This window comes from Kwoniella bestiolae, chromosome 2 (assembly GCF_000512585.2).
Source record: "Kwoniella bestiolae CBS 10118 chromosome 2, complete sequence".
Lineage (NCBI taxonomy): Eukaryota > Fungi > Basidiomycota > Tremellomycetes > Tremellales > Cryptococcaceae > Kwoniella > Kwoniella bestiolae.
In genome coordinates this window covers 1,092,936-1,106,967 of record NC_089242.1, presented here as the reverse complement: position 1 = coordinate 1,106,967, position 14,032 = coordinate 1,092,936, and the positions used below count along the sequence as shown (strand labels likewise).

General features: G+C 47.9%; 7 protein-coding genes across 7 annotated transcripts; 3 read left to right on the top strand and 4 right to left on the bottom strand.

Moving 5' to 3' along the window:
- Positions 1 to 22: 22 nt before the first annotated feature.
- On the top strand, positions 23 to 500 carry I302_103557 (uncharacterized protein; the record flags this gene model as incomplete). Its single annotated transcript, XM_019188925.1, has 2 exons — positions 23 to 312; positions 374 to 500. The coding sequence occupies 2 exons, from the start codon at positions 23 to 25 to the stop codon at positions 498 to 500; spliced, it is 417 nt and encodes a 138-aa protein (XP_019048487.1).
- A 132-nt stretch (positions 501 to 632) lies between these two features.
- On the top strand, positions 633 to 1,442 carry I302_103556 (uncharacterized protein; the record flags this gene model as incomplete). Its single annotated transcript, XM_019188924.1, has 3 exons — positions 633 to 979; positions 1,039 to 1,143; positions 1,229 to 1,442. The coding sequence occupies 3 exons, from the start codon at positions 633 to 635 to the stop codon at positions 1,440 to 1,442; spliced, it is 666 nt and encodes a 221-aa protein (XP_019048486.1).
- Positions 1,443 to 1,959: 517 nt separating this feature from the next.
- I302_103555 (uncharacterized protein) lies at positions 1,960 to 4,351 on the top strand (the record flags this gene model as incomplete). Its single annotated transcript, XM_065869689.1, has 4 exons — positions 1,960 to 2,127; positions 2,171 to 2,244; positions 2,302 to 3,230; positions 3,288 to 4,351. The coding sequence occupies 4 exons, from the start codon at positions 1,960 to 1,962 to the stop codon at positions 4,349 to 4,351; spliced, it is 2,235 nt and encodes a 744-aa protein (XP_065725761.1).
- Positions 4,352 to 4,762: 411 nt separating this feature from the next.
- On the bottom strand, positions 4,763 to 5,206 carry I302_103554 (uncharacterized protein; the record flags this gene model as incomplete). The annotated part of the gene is made up of 1 exon (XM_019188922.1): positions 4,763 to 5,206. The coding sequence occupies one exon, from the start codon at positions 5,204 to 5,206 to the stop codon at positions 4,763 to 4,765; it is 444 nt and encodes a 147-aa protein (XP_019048484.1).
- A 1,733-nt stretch (positions 5,207 to 6,939) lies between these two features.
- I302_103553 (uncharacterized protein) lies at positions 6,940 to 7,302 on the bottom strand (the record flags this gene model as incomplete). Its single annotated transcript, XM_019188921.1, has 2 exons — positions 6,940 to 7,036; positions 7,112 to 7,302. 2 exons carry the CDS (start codon positions 7,300 to 7,302, stop codon positions 6,940 to 6,942), a joined length of 288 nt encoding a protein of 95 aa, XP_019048483.1.
- Positions 7,303 to 9,757: 2,455 nt separating this feature from the next.
- On the bottom strand, positions 9,758 to 10,319 carry I302_103552 (uncharacterized protein; the record flags this gene model as incomplete). The annotated part of the gene is made up of 3 exons (XM_019188920.1): positions 9,758 to 9,821; positions 9,887 to 9,997; positions 10,066 to 10,319. The coding sequence occupies 3 exons, from the start codon at positions 10,317 to 10,319 to the stop codon at positions 9,758 to 9,760; spliced, it is 429 nt and encodes a 142-aa protein (XP_019048482.1).
- Positions 10,320 to 11,199: 880 nt separating this feature from the next.
- On the bottom strand, positions 11,200 to 14,012 carry I302_103551 (uncharacterized protein; the record flags this gene model as incomplete). Its single annotated transcript, XM_065869688.1, has 15 exons — positions 11,200 to 11,278; positions 11,338 to 11,747; positions 11,815 to 11,871; positions 11,925 to 12,039; positions 12,102 to 12,119; positions 12,187 to 12,281; positions 12,361 to 12,410; positions 12,470 to 12,565; positions 12,616 to 12,710; positions 12,773 to 12,903; positions 12,952 to 13,088; positions 13,135 to 13,215; positions 13,281 to 13,574; positions 13,642 to 13,895; positions 13,954 to 14,012. The coding sequence occupies 15 exons, from the start codon at positions 14,010 to 14,012 to the stop codon at positions 11,200 to 11,202; spliced, it is 1,971 nt and encodes a 656-aa protein (XP_065725760.1).
- Between the last annotated feature and the right edge of the window lie 20 nt (positions 14,013 to 14,032).

Here is a 14,032-nt window from a genome sequence, read left to right as displayed (position 1 = left end):
AAGCTTACGTCGTACAGAGAAGATGTTCGAATTCATCAAGACTAGAGTAGGATTCCTGGGGAGTCTACAACTTGCGAGGAGAACGATAACGCTGTTTCATCCGGAAAGTCCTGAAGACTATGTCGAGTCGGCTAATGATGTTGAGAGGATAATTACGGAGGTGGATCCTGATTACATTGTGGTGGATAGTCTGATGGACTGCGCGAGGGATGCGATCAGGAAGCTGGGAAAACATGCGAGCCTTTTGACTCCCAATACTGTCAAGGAAGCTTCGTTGCTGGAGCAGGGGCTGAAGATGTTCACCATTCCTGCGTGAGTCAAAGTAGAGTCATTCTCCGATAGTGTGACACATCATGGCTGAATAAATCCGTAGTCTCGGTTCAGGTTATCCCTATCCCCTTCCATGGTATTTCTACCCCGCCAATATTGTCATCATGCTTTCCACGGTCATATGGATCTCCATACTAGACAAGAGGTTCAGAGAGCTCGCCAGAGCTTGAAAAGCTGCGGGTTATTCGCGGGTATTACCCACCTGTACAGCAAGGAAGGAACGGTCCGTCCTGTGTATGTCCACTGTCGGGGTGGAGTACCCACTCGTCATCCCCCCTTGGGTGGTTTGTTGCGTTTCCATCATGCAAGCGTCCAAGGTGCTACAAGAGGTGGATAAGGAGTTATACGACTGGTGTTCAAACCGACCTACCGTATTCATCTGTTTGGGATCCAATATGGTATACTCGCAGGAGAACGCTCAAGAAATGTTGAATTCGATCTGTACCATTTTGGGCATAAGACAAGATATACAGGTTCTTTGGAAGCTCAAGAAAACGGGTGACTATAAGCTAGACGGCATAGAAACAATGGGAGATAGGTTGAGGGTTGTGGATTGGCTGGAAGCGGATCCTTCTGCCATTCTGCGGGGTGGTAATGTTGTCTGCTTCGTCAGTCATGGTGGAAGCAACTCATATCACGAGGCTTTATAGTGAGTTCTTCGGTCAATCTTCCTGCAGCCATAGCTGATAGCTGATGGGTATCTCATAGTGCGGGTGTGCCCCAGGTGATCATGCCTGCCTGGGTAGACTGTTATGATTTTGCAGCACGGTTAGAGTATTTTGGTATAGGAGTATGGGGCAATCCCATGGCAAGGTTAGTGGTAGACTTGCTTGCTATAATTACACTTAACCCCGCTCCATGCTATTCTCAATGCCTGTGCTGACTATCTCACTGGCAGCCCTGATTGCTTGGAATCAGAACTCACCAACGCGTTGCTTCGGGTTATCGGTCGGACACCTGACGACACCCAAGCTGTCTTGATGCGCAACCGAGCTCAAGCACTGGGAAGGCTGGTGTCAAAGGACTACACTCAGGAAGGTCGGGATATCGCAGCGGGCCATATCTGGGGGGAGATGCAGAAAGTCAAAGCTGAACGATTGCTGCAATTTTAGCTTGTTTGTTGGTTATGCCTATGTATCTCACCGCTTCATAGTCACAGCTCAGCAGGAGACGGAGACAGATAGATGTTGTAATAAAACATGATGGATACATAAATTACGTAACACTTGATGCACGACACTAGCGCGTATTGTGCTGGTCAGTAGGAGGGAATGAATCCCGCCAACAAGACTTAACAAGTCAAAGTGAATTCACTGCTTCCTTCCCTTCCTCTACTTCTCCCTCTCCCTCTATCCACCTATACTCAACTCGACAGCATCTGACATCATGATATCAAACTCACATTTATAGTGGAGGATCGAAAATAGACATCTCAAGTACAGCATTATCGTTTCGCAGCGACTTTAGCGTCGCCAAGCCAAACTACTCTAGTCATTTCGGTCTCCAATCAGCTACAAATAGTCTTCTCCTACACCTCAAACATCCGTGAGCAGCGATGATCTCTTTATCACGACCCCTTGAAACACCATTAGCTGATGAACGACGTGGATAGTTTGATCCTCCATCATCATGCCATTCTTACAATCTCTGACAAACCTCTTTGGTGGTAATTCTGCTGCCAATGGCTCATCCAGTCGAGGAGCAAATAGGCGTTCAGTGATGAACTCTACAATGGACGCGTTTACTTTACCTACAGCTAGGTATGGTAACGGTCCTGCATATGCAGAGGGTGGATTGGTGAGTGACAGGGAAAAGAGCAACTTGCTGAAAGATTGTTCAGCCCACCGACAGTGCAGCATCCTCGCCTGGCCCAAGCAGAAGAGGAAGCAGCGTTTACCCACCGAAGGATACTTTGTGAGTTTATACATGAAGTGTCATGAGCTGACAGTGTAGCAATGCCGGTTCACCCAGCTATTTCCCCCCTCCCACTCACACTTTCCACCGCTTACGCAATGCCCTTGTTGACGCTTTCCCCGAACTTCTCGAAACTCTCAACGGACCCGCCAATCCTCTTCTCCTGGCCGCGTTCGAAGCTGAACTGGGGTGTAGTCTACCTCGTGCTGTCAGAGAATCGCTGTTGGCTGTGGACGGTCAAGATTTAGAAGCTTGTGCAAACATCTCTGGTTCCGGTGGTCTGTTTTTGGGGTTGCACTTCCTCCCCCTCGAAGAGATAATGAGAGAGTGGGCGTTCTGGAGACAAGCGGAACACGACCCCATGGCGGGAAACAACGCAGCAGTCTTAGCTACTATGGCTAGTGTCCCGCCCAACTGGATCAAGAAACTTTACGCGTGCAGAGGATGGATCCCACTGTTATCGGATAGAACAGGAAATTACGTCGGGGTGGATCTAGATCCGGGAGCTGGTGGGTCTTGGGGGCAGGTCATTGTCTTTGGAAGAGACTTCGACAGAAAGTGTGTGCTCTGGAGAGGTGATGGTGAAGGTGGATGGGGTAAATGGTTAGCATCGTTCGTGGAGGATCTAGAATCCGGTGAAGGGTGGGAGGCAGACAAGACGAATAACACGTCGGATGAGGAGGAGGATATCGGATATGGAAGTTACAATGGTGGTGGAAGTTTCGGGGAATCTGGCAGAGGGTTGAGATTGGGTGGAGAGTATAGAGGATGGAACGTGCTTGAAGCTTGGTGGGATAAATCAGTCAGAAAGTGGGAAAGTCTGGGTTTAGGTTTGGATGTGGAAGATATCGAGAAAGGTCTGGAAGAAGCCAGAGTGTTGGCGGGCTATCGAGATGAAGTAGAGGGCAAGGGAAAGGGTAAAGCTGTGGAAGGTCTGGGCATAGGCATGAGAGCGGGCGAGAGTGCAGCGCAGGTGGAGATTCCTGGTGAGTAACATTACACGCTGAACTGAGTCATGGGAAATCATCGCTGATGTTGACCAGTCCTCGGATCACCGTCCATACCTGCTGGTCCTGGTACACCCGTTCCTCACGATTCCGATGTGCTTCTTCCCCCTGCGTCGCCTGAACAACCACCCATTCCCAAAATTCGACATCCTGCACCATCTCCGGTCCGAGTCATCACCCCTGCCACCGACCACCCATTAAAAGCCCCGACGTCCGCTTCTGGCTATCTGTCACCTCCTTCTCGATCCCCCCCTCGGTCTCGTCGTAGAGAACCCTTACCTATCCCTTCACCGATCGACCTTCCCACACGCGCTGATGTGCAAGCTATGGCTGCGATTGCCGAAGCGGAGAAATCTGGATTGCGGGGTGGTTGGGTCATGAATATGGATGTTTCAGCTGGTAATGCCGCTCGTCGGGCTTCCAGGACACCAGGTGGCGAGGCTGAGATGGTAGATATAGATCTAGAAGGTGGTAGAGCAGAGAAGTTTGGGTCGCCTAGAATGTCGGACGCAGAAATGGAGAGGCAGCGGGAGGAGGAAAAACTGGCTCTTGCAGGATTGGAACATCGTCGATCACCTGTACTCATCCAGTCGAGGACACCGTCACCTTTATCCCGCGAATCAAGCTTTGACGAGACCTCTTCAGTCACTGGATCGGAGAAGACTCCCAGAGCGCTATCAAGAGGCGCAGAAGGGTTGATATCTGTCCCACCATCCGTTATCGCCGCTACACAATCCATCAGACCCCCTCCTCGAGCCGCCAATAATTCTGAGCTCAACATCCGAACTTTCATTAACGAAGATGAACGTGATCGACCTGTTATCCGAGGAACATCCTCTCGTCCAGGTAGGAAAGAGAGGGAATCGAGCGTGGTCTCGATGACCTCGCAAGATGAGTTGCTGGATCGTGCTACTACCAGATCACCCAGTCCAAGCTTCACGGGTGAGATTGCTCATTCGCCCACTGCTATCAACATGTCAAGGAGCAATTCAGATGCTGAGGAGAGATTGGCGAGTCCGCTGGTCAGTTCAAGTAATATCATGAGAAAGGCGGATAGACCAGTGGAAGAGGAATTGGAAGAGATCAACCTTGGAGCGTAGTTGGGTTTGTGGTCATAGAATGCATCGTTATCTCTCGCATGCTGTATCGGTGAGCTGCCTGGTTAATTCTTGAGCAGCTTCCTGAGCTGCTTCACTTATATCGGCCTCATTGAACGAGACGAGATTCCAGATGGGATCACCCTCAGTCGCTGATACAATACAAACGCGCCATGCTGACGTGTGTCGAGCCATCCTTGATCGACCGGCTGGCTACTAATGGATCAATCTGGCTCCTGCTCGCCTCCGCCAACCAGTAGCAAGTTCTACACAGGAACATTTATACATGGTCGACCCGATCTATCTACCCTTATCCCGCTCTGAAACACAGCCTGTAAACACTATCACCTGGTATCATCTCCCATATTATAAGGCCAGTTACCGAGATGTATTTGACAATATGGAATTGTTCGCTCAATACGCTCCATATCCATTGACCATCGACAGCCCACCAAAATTCGATCGTCCTCGAGCCGGAGCTGGCCTGTCAATCACCTGATCCTGTGGCGGTGCGAAGAGACTTGCGACCCAACATAGCCATTCCGACGCCTTGTTGCTTCCATCAGAATTGGAGGAAGGAAGCAATACGCCGTGCCTGTATTTGCCCCAATGAGAGGGACATGAAGACCGCTGATGGTCCTCGAGTGCTCGTCGAACACTTCTCAGACTTCTCGGATCGATATTGTGGGATCGACCATGTGTAGTGGAGAGGGTAAGAGGTAGGAGAGGGATGTCATTTGAGGTTGTCAGTTCTGCTTGAAGATGATTTGCGGGGAGTGGAAGGGAAATAAGAGGGTGTTGTGGCGAATAGGGGGGTGGTGGCATGTTTTCGAGAAGGGAGAACTGAGACTGGGCCATTTTGATTCTTGGGAGGGCTGGTGGGTTGGAGAGTTCAATGAATGGGCAAAGGTCACTACGAATAGTCTTGACCTGCATACTGGTCTGGATGATATGTCTGTACGGTCATTCACCTTCTAAAGTTTTTGACCAAACGTGCAAGATCGATGTAAAGGAAATATCTGACCTGAGAAAGGATACATCTCAGCGTCTCACGGATTGAAAAGAAGGTTGGAAGTCTTACCATTCTGACTTGCTGATCCTTTCAATCATAACCTTTCAGTAAAGGCTTTGTCTGATCGAGTCGGATGAGATGGGACTCTCGACTCGAAGTGAGAGCTACGATCAATCGTATATATATAGTATCTGAGATTGGGGCTCTGATCTTACACTACCACCCAGCGACCCCAATTCATCCGCCATCAGACCGTTCGAATCTCACCCTTCACACAACCACGAGCAAACCACTACCATGTCCTTAAATCAGTCTTTCTCACCACTTGCCAAAATCGTCGCAACTCCCACAGAGAAACAACCCCATCTCAAGCCTGCCACAAGCTCTTCATCACCTTCATCTTCTCCGGATCGCAGGTCCGCCTCTTCTGGAACGGCCGCCGCTTGGTGGGCTTTCAACTTTTTAATCGAGCACTCGAGGATTCACTCGGATCACAAAGTGCAGCATAAAGTACCAGGACTTCACTTAAGACGGAAAGACCAGGCCTAGTCTTACCCAGAATTCTCTGCTCGTCGTGTGGAGCTCTCTACCTTTAATACTACTAGGAACCTGTACATTGCGGCTCATAGGATGACATGTGGAGTACGTCTTCTAAGTCTGGTAGATGAGGGGAGCGACGAGACTGGGAACACCGTACCAATGCCCTACAATTGTAAATTTCCTTTTATCACAATGTCCTGTTCCCAATGGGCGCCCCTCAGATAGTTTATGTGAATGTAGGTGTCCTCTAAAACCGTGTAAGGCGCGATACCGCATTTTGGCAGAAACACTGTCACACCGCCGCATTCGTTCTTGGCAGAGAAAACATGGCTAACCCACTGATTGACATTACATGGCTATCTCACAGGCATAAAAGGGGTCAAAACACTATTGAGATATGTTGCTACTCTTTGATAAGAAAATCATGATGTTCAAGCTGTAATCACGCTTCCATTCCATCATTGGTTTCATCTCCCCTCTTTCCAATTTCTATGAGTCCCTTGAGTCACGTCCGATAGATTCTCTACAAAACCCAATCAGCTTCTTGACCACGAAAACCACGACGCCCCATGCACAGGGGTGCTTAAAATATCTTTCGGGAGAAGAATGGTTGAATTTGGCTTACCGTTATCAGTTCCCTTTCGCTGATTCCACCATTCGTATTGATGGTCAACCATCAGTCGTGCAAGCTCTTTAGGACCGGTATCTGAGCAGGTCACGTATGCTTTGCTTCGAGGGTCATATTGGAACATGGGTGAGTTGTAGGTGGGAACTCGACCAGTTTTGAAGAGAGATAGTATGTGTGAGAGCCTGGAGTGGAGACTGACAAAATCGTCTAAGCCTTTGGTATCAATGCACCCTGTGATGCAATAGTGTGTACCCATCAAAGTACTGAGCGGCAGCAAAACGCACCTTTCCCTGTCCGATCCTCGAAGGTCCGGCCAGAATGAATTTTCGATCATCTTCTCTTCGCTTTCATCGAAACACAAATGTAAGGTTAATTCTGTCAGATTGTCCACAAAGCAATGTGAATCTAAGCTTACGCATCTTCGAAAACCTCCTTATCGGCACTAATGAGGGGTTGTGTCCACGCAGCAACCAACAGTGACTGCTCGGTACGGCTTCGGTGATCGACCCTTGAGTTCGATGTACAAAGATCGTGTCCATCAGCCTTGCCCTGTCTCGAGGAGATCCGTGAGAGGAAGGCTTACAATCCAAGATCCTTGTCCAGTTTGAACCCTTTCCTTTTGAGAGCTTTGCTCCATTCTTTGCCGAGCGTGTCTTGCAGAGCTCTAGCAGCCTTGAACTTTGCACCGGCGGGGATAGTGTAACGATTGCTCGCGGAAAAACGATGAGATAGCGTCTCGATCATGCCCGGGATGTCGTCGTTGATTTGAGACATATCGTCTCGCCCTCCCGCCGTTCGACGCAAGGTCTTCACAGCACGTCGGAACATATTCGACACCAGGCGGATGGACAAGGGTTTTCAAATTATTCTTACTTGGATCGCGTATTCGCAGTGAAGACGATGTGAAGGAATCAAGAGGCGAGGGTTCTCAACTCTTTAGCTGGGAAGGAGGATCATTTATATATGATATGTGTGGGTATCACCAGGCTCAAATTGTCAGAAGGCTTGAGTCACAGAGCTTTGTATATAAGGAAGCGAAGAAGCCAATCTGCATGTTGACGTCGTCTCACTTCTTTGAACCCCTTGGACACTCAAACCCTCAAGAAAGCCTAGAATCGAGAAGATGGCACTCAACGAGCGAAGCCTTTTGGAAACCGAAGCCCATTAAGGGATCTGATCATGGGCTCTGATGTAGTCTGCGTCATACCAATGTCCACAGGACATGCTGTGTACTTTTACCCTTTCATTGATGCTCTATAATATCTGTCAGTCTAGGGGAACATCATGGGCTAACGCCACACCATCGAAGGTTTTCGAACGACCTCGAATACCTTCGGCTTTGGGACCATTCGTTATAACATTCTTAACGTAAGCCTACGAAGCTTTAGCCAGCATTTGAAACGTGCAATATAAGGGGGCTCCCGAGTGATAACGGCAATGTCGTCTTCCGCTTTGAAGGGGAGGAATATTTGGCGGAATGAGTTTACCGTAACAAAGCTCAGAACAGTTTCCTACTGCGTGAAGACATGCTCTACGGGAGTAGCTACAAGGTCAAATCCACAGTAAGAAAGGATCATAGGCGTCGAGCGATAGTAACGTAGAAGGTTGAGCATGTAGAAAAGGGGGAACGTAAACTTCAATCTATCCTCCAGTAATTTACCTCAACAGTCAATTTACAGAACCACGTAAATCGGGATGGTAGGGCTGAATATGAATAGTTGATGACAGAATCTGATAATTGACGTTATGATGTGTGCTGTAAGAATTTGAATTACCAAATCACTAGTGTCCACAACGATAGGCGCATTGGATTTGCGGAGAGCGGCCGACATGCTAAAGCAGACCCAAATCCCGCACTGCACCGATAAGCATAATCTGTTGTGCTGAGTTCGATGGGCATTGCACAGGCTCTTGTCGTTGGTCCACTCATGTGATGTGCCAAAAAAGGGATTCGATAGAATATTCGAGGAAATCTCGGTTCGAATGAACTCAATATTCGATGGTGGGTACGACCAACTCTGTTGTGAGTAGATGACGGTGGCATGTTTACAAACAATATGAAGGAGACATTACATTGAAATATATGTCAGCTACAGGGGTAAAGGAAAGGTTTCGAGCCAATCATAGGGGCGCTGCAGTGAAGGGAGACGACAAGCTTTGTCTTGCACTCCTTCCAATATGACGACATGACATTGGCACACGACCGACCTCAGAATACATGAATGGATCTTGGTCGTATCTGACAGACGTCATTGTGGAATCCTGCATACTGTATGTCATCCTTTCATTGAGACCTGTTACTCAGCCGGAACATAAAGGCTCGGTCTGTCGTTCTCAACCCGCCGATGATGTGCCAGTCCATTCTCCATGACTTTCAGCATACTAAGAGCAAAGCACAAGGCCCACAAGGCCAATCGTTCCCTTCATACCGATGCCGCACATCCCATACTACATCAGACTTAAGAGGTATGTCACAACGTAGAACCCCATGCCCACCGCCAGCAGTATCCTAACATGTACCGTGTTGACTGTTTCAAGCTGGTACTATTGCGCAGTTTGGTATGATCTCAACAATATTGGCAATCCTCTGATACTGTACATAGCGCGATATGCTATCATGTATGTATACTCGACCATAAATTGAAGGACAGATTTCGTGCCACTTCGATTCATTCACAGAGACCCCTTTGTGCACATACAGAAGAAAAGACCAAAAGTAATGCTCATCAGCACCGAGCGCTCAGACGGTTCGTGAGACAGACACCGGGGCGATACCCATGCTAATCGTGGTGCCAGTATTTGAGGGCTATCTCGTCAACATCTCTCCGATTATCCCAAGCAGACTTGACTCAGGGGCTTGGGGAGCATCAGCTCGGGAAACATCTCAGGATAGTTCTTTGATTGCAGCAACAGCATCCGGGATTGCCTCGAGACTCTGGGAAAAGCTCATACATGAACAGGCACTCACCTTTGCTCTTCCACCACTCATGCTGATGATCGACCATTTGTCTACCTAGCTCCTTGGTATTTGTGTCAGAGTTACAAACGAATTTCTTCTTTAAAGGATCAAATTGGAAAGTAGGGCGGTCAAAGGTACGGACTTGGCCAGATTCGAGAAGGCTAAGGACTCCTGAATATATAGTCTTCGCCCTAATAACGTTGTGACTGGTCTCAGGTCTATTCCGCAGGGAGTTGCGTCCTTTTTTTTCTGCGATGTGTGGTACTGGACTTACGTTTCTCTGTCTTCTCCTTTGAATTCTGGCCAGATCGTGTCATTTGACAGGCATCGAGTGCTTTCAGGTATAAGGTAACGTTAGTCAAGCTGAGGGTGAGGGAGCAGAGTCAGAGAGCGACTCACATGTCGTTGATCTCGTCCTTTGGAGTACCCATGTATGACTGGGTCCAGGCTGTAAGTAGAATGGTCTCTTTCATGTTCACTTTTCTGCCTTTGTGGTCAAAGCTTGGGGCACTATAAGTGGCGATCATTCCAGCGGTCAGCCCAAGGTACTGTCGAAAGAATTCTGTAGATGGACATACACTCCAAGATCTCGGTCGAGATCAAACTTCTTCTCCCTCCGAGCTTCCTTCCAGCTCGTTTTGAGATCACGAAACAATCTTCTCGAAGCTTTGGCTTTGGGGCCATTCTTCATGATAGCCTCAATGGCGGGCCATGAAAGCTGAGTAATATCTTTTAACGTATCCGGGCATTCGCGAACTGTGATGATGGTATCATCTTCATCCTTTAACGAAAGGGAGAGTCGGCTGAGAGAATCTTTCAGGGTTTGAAGCATCTCTATCTGTAAAGGTAATTATAGGGGACGATGTTTGAAGGTTGTGTGTGGAGAATAAGGTTTACTAGTCAATCAGGTGATAAATGTTTGAAATGGCCTGAGCGAATGGCGAAATAGAGCTGTATTTATAGGGTCATGACCACTTGAACAAGTGCAGTCACCTCGGTCAGACGTAGACCCTGACTGCATTGGAAGGCGACAAACTCCTTTCTGTGCTCTTCTGCGTCGCACAAAGGCTAGAACTACTGCGCAGAATCACCTGGACTGGAGACGCTGATGGTCTGGTCAGTGGTATAATGGGCCATGTTTGAACGTGGCATTGCACCGCTCCACGCTATCCTTTGATACGCAAACGTGTTCACATGACAGCAGCCATACATATGTCGTCATGAGTCTTTCAGGCCACCATGAAGCCTGAATGGCAAAGACGGACTTGTCCTGCCCTTGGGGCAGAGGCGAGGCGAAGCAGGAACCGACTTGATTACTCTAAGATCACTAACTTATCAAGCAACAAGCAGAGGAGCAGGAAATGAACTATAAAGACACGATCAGAGTTGATGCGCAGCCTCGCCGCCACAATGAAGTCGTTATAACACATATCCCGACCTCAATTAGGACTTCATCAGATTACCCGTATCAGTGTAGTGTGAACACTCATACATGCTATCCTCTAAGTCCAAAACGAGTGAGGATGTATTCATGCACTGATAATGCATCCTGTGCTTTTCGTGAATAGTTAGTAATCAGCGGGTAAACTGTGGAACACAAGGGAACATATCATAAACTTATTATAACATGAGATTTCATTCTCGCGACAGTTCCATTCTGGCCGGAGATCATTACATTCTGCATGTCATCGTGACCCTTTCGTTTATCAACATCAGCTGACTGAAATGTCTGCTCGCCCTTGTTTCCTTCCTGAGATATGATGCGACCTTCTCTCCATGACTCTCAGTATACTACAAGTTAGATATCCGGTCAGCCACTCCGTTGATCACATCCACGCAACAACACTCACATCAGACTAGAAAGGTACGCCACAACGTAAAAGCCCATAACCACCACCAACGGTATCCTAGCATGTACAAGCAAGTACATTGGATTGATCCCCCTAAGCTCGTCCTTGACCGTTTCAGCGAAAACATCGAAATCCTTGCTTCCTATATCTAGCAATCCCAGACAAGACAAGATGAATCCCAGAACGATCCACGACCCATAGACGATGGAATGGGAGATACCATGATATCGATGCCATAAGATTGCTCGGACGGCACAGAAGATCAGGGCGATACCGGCCGTGGGGAATAACCATAGTATACCAGATAAAGAGGCTGAGGCTGGTTTTTGTATGATCGAACGTAGGAGGTTGAACGCTTCGCTTTGCATGTTGGATCGTAAGGTGTCGTTGGAGGACCAGGTGGTGTTGAGCTGAACAGTGCGGTCTCAATACTCGATCAATCCTTTTCATGAGGGCAATCCGGGGAGAGGGACTCACTGTGTAGAGGCTTTGTAGGTTCTCCACCATGCTGTCGTCCAGTTCTATTCCGTAATTCTGGCATCTCCGTCAGTGCTGATTCACAGATCAGATAGACAACTCCCACGCACATTTGCGACCTGGAACATGATTTGACCCAAATATTGATACGCCAAAACCGTTGGATCTTCCCCTGGGACCTCTGTATTGCTCAAATTACGCAACAGCGAAATCTCCGTTTCATAGCTGGACCAACATATGGTCAGCGACCGTCTCCTAGAGGTGTTCCTTATAAGCACAAATCATACTCTGGTTGAAGATATAGCCTGTTGGATCTGGAGGTCAGCGGTCAAGCAATAACCAGCATTTTTGCCGGTAGGGATAGCGACTTACTCGTCGAAATATCGCGCAACAAAGCGTTGTTCTGTGATACTGAAATCCGTACCATTGGTAATGGCTTCGATCGTACTGATATAATGGTCTGTCACCTGGCTTATCCCTTGAGCGAAGGATAAAGACACGATCGCATTCTGCTGTCAGCTTTGCACGATTTTCAACTGAACTCACAACCAAGGCAGCGAGTAACAATAACAGGTTGAAATGCATCGGGAAATGTACTGTGAAATCGCAATTAATTAGCTATCATCGTCCGGTCAGATTCCAAGATTGTACTCACGGGTTTCCCAGATCAAAGCACGGCGAGAGTCCACCTTCATCGATGGATCAAAGCGCGTGAACAAGAAAGTGAAGAGGAGATACATGATCATGATAGCTAGCAATTACCTTAGCAGATAAATCCAAAATCTGAGATAGGGCACATACCTAGTATGACCTGAGGATAGGTCACACCAGTAGTAATGCTGAATCCGGAAATAGCGAGATTGAACGCTCGAGTGATGGAGATGAAACCCTCCCCTCTACAGCCATGTAACGTCTATACATCAGCGAATAGTAAGACAGGCATTGAGCCGACACCTACATGATGATCAAAGTAAAAGCACCATATCGTTTCGCCATAGCTTCTGTCCTGATAGGTCCCAATGGGTCACTTGGCAGGGAAAACCATACGGCGAACACCTCGACTCCAATTCCAGTGTAAAATAGTGTAACCTGTTAGACCCCTTCAGCTCGAATCCTTTTATTTACGAGATACCTTACTTTGGTGAGTGACATCACCCTGCTGGTGGCTGGTATCACTATTGCCATTATGGTCAAAATGCTCGATATGACCAGTGAGATGATCGTGTAGATATGAGGTGTGATCCGTCTTCCCGCTCGTGATCCTATGAAAGCAGCTATGTACACAATTTTAGCCTCGACTGGAGAAGTTAGATCACTCACATAACGAATATTGACAAGTTAAGAATACACGTGAGATGATGAAAGACGCAAGGACAGCTTTGAAACTTTCATTTGCCGTTCCTATAAGCCAAATCAACAACAAACCCCTCCACTACTCCATCCTGAAGACTCTTCCTTGAACTCACTATGCTCAGAAGCCCTTATATTGCTCTTAGTGGCCAAGAAAGCCTCATCATTCCTTATCAATCCAGGATTCCAGTCACCACTTGCCGCCCCCATATACACAAACGTCATGATTTGCACTGCCTTTGCGGCCCGATGCCACCCATCCAACGCCTGGTATCGAATATCATAATGGACTTGGGATGTCCAGACCCAGCATATGATGGCGTAGTACGATAGGAATACTGGTATAGCACTTGGCTTGTTGAGCTCGTGATTGGTCGAGAAGATCGTCAAGACAGCTACAACGGCTAGATCTGATATCAGGTCCCATTAGTATAGCGAATGGTTTTCACCAGAGAACTGGAGCTGGACTTGACTTACCGTAGAAGAGACTCCACCATTCAGGAGCTTCATGTTTCTCTTCCAGCCAATGACCACCAACCTTGTTCAACGGTCGTCTAAGAAAAGGTGTCTGGCAGTGATCCAATTTTGGTTCGTTGATGTCCCTTGAACCACTGGAACCAGGTGATTTTTGGGTGTTCTTGCTGTCTGTCTGCGGTTGTAAGGCATCTTGAGAGGAAGAGGGAGAGATCGCAATTGTCATTGGAGAATCGAATATCTGCATTTTGCTATCCCTAGATCGAGCGGGTCGATCAATCCCGACAGTATGTAAAGCAGAGAAGCACGGCTCACCAGTTATTAGCATCCCCATGCTCCATGAACGAAGCACAAGAGATGTCCCGCTCCATCATTGTTCATGTCTTGCCGAAAC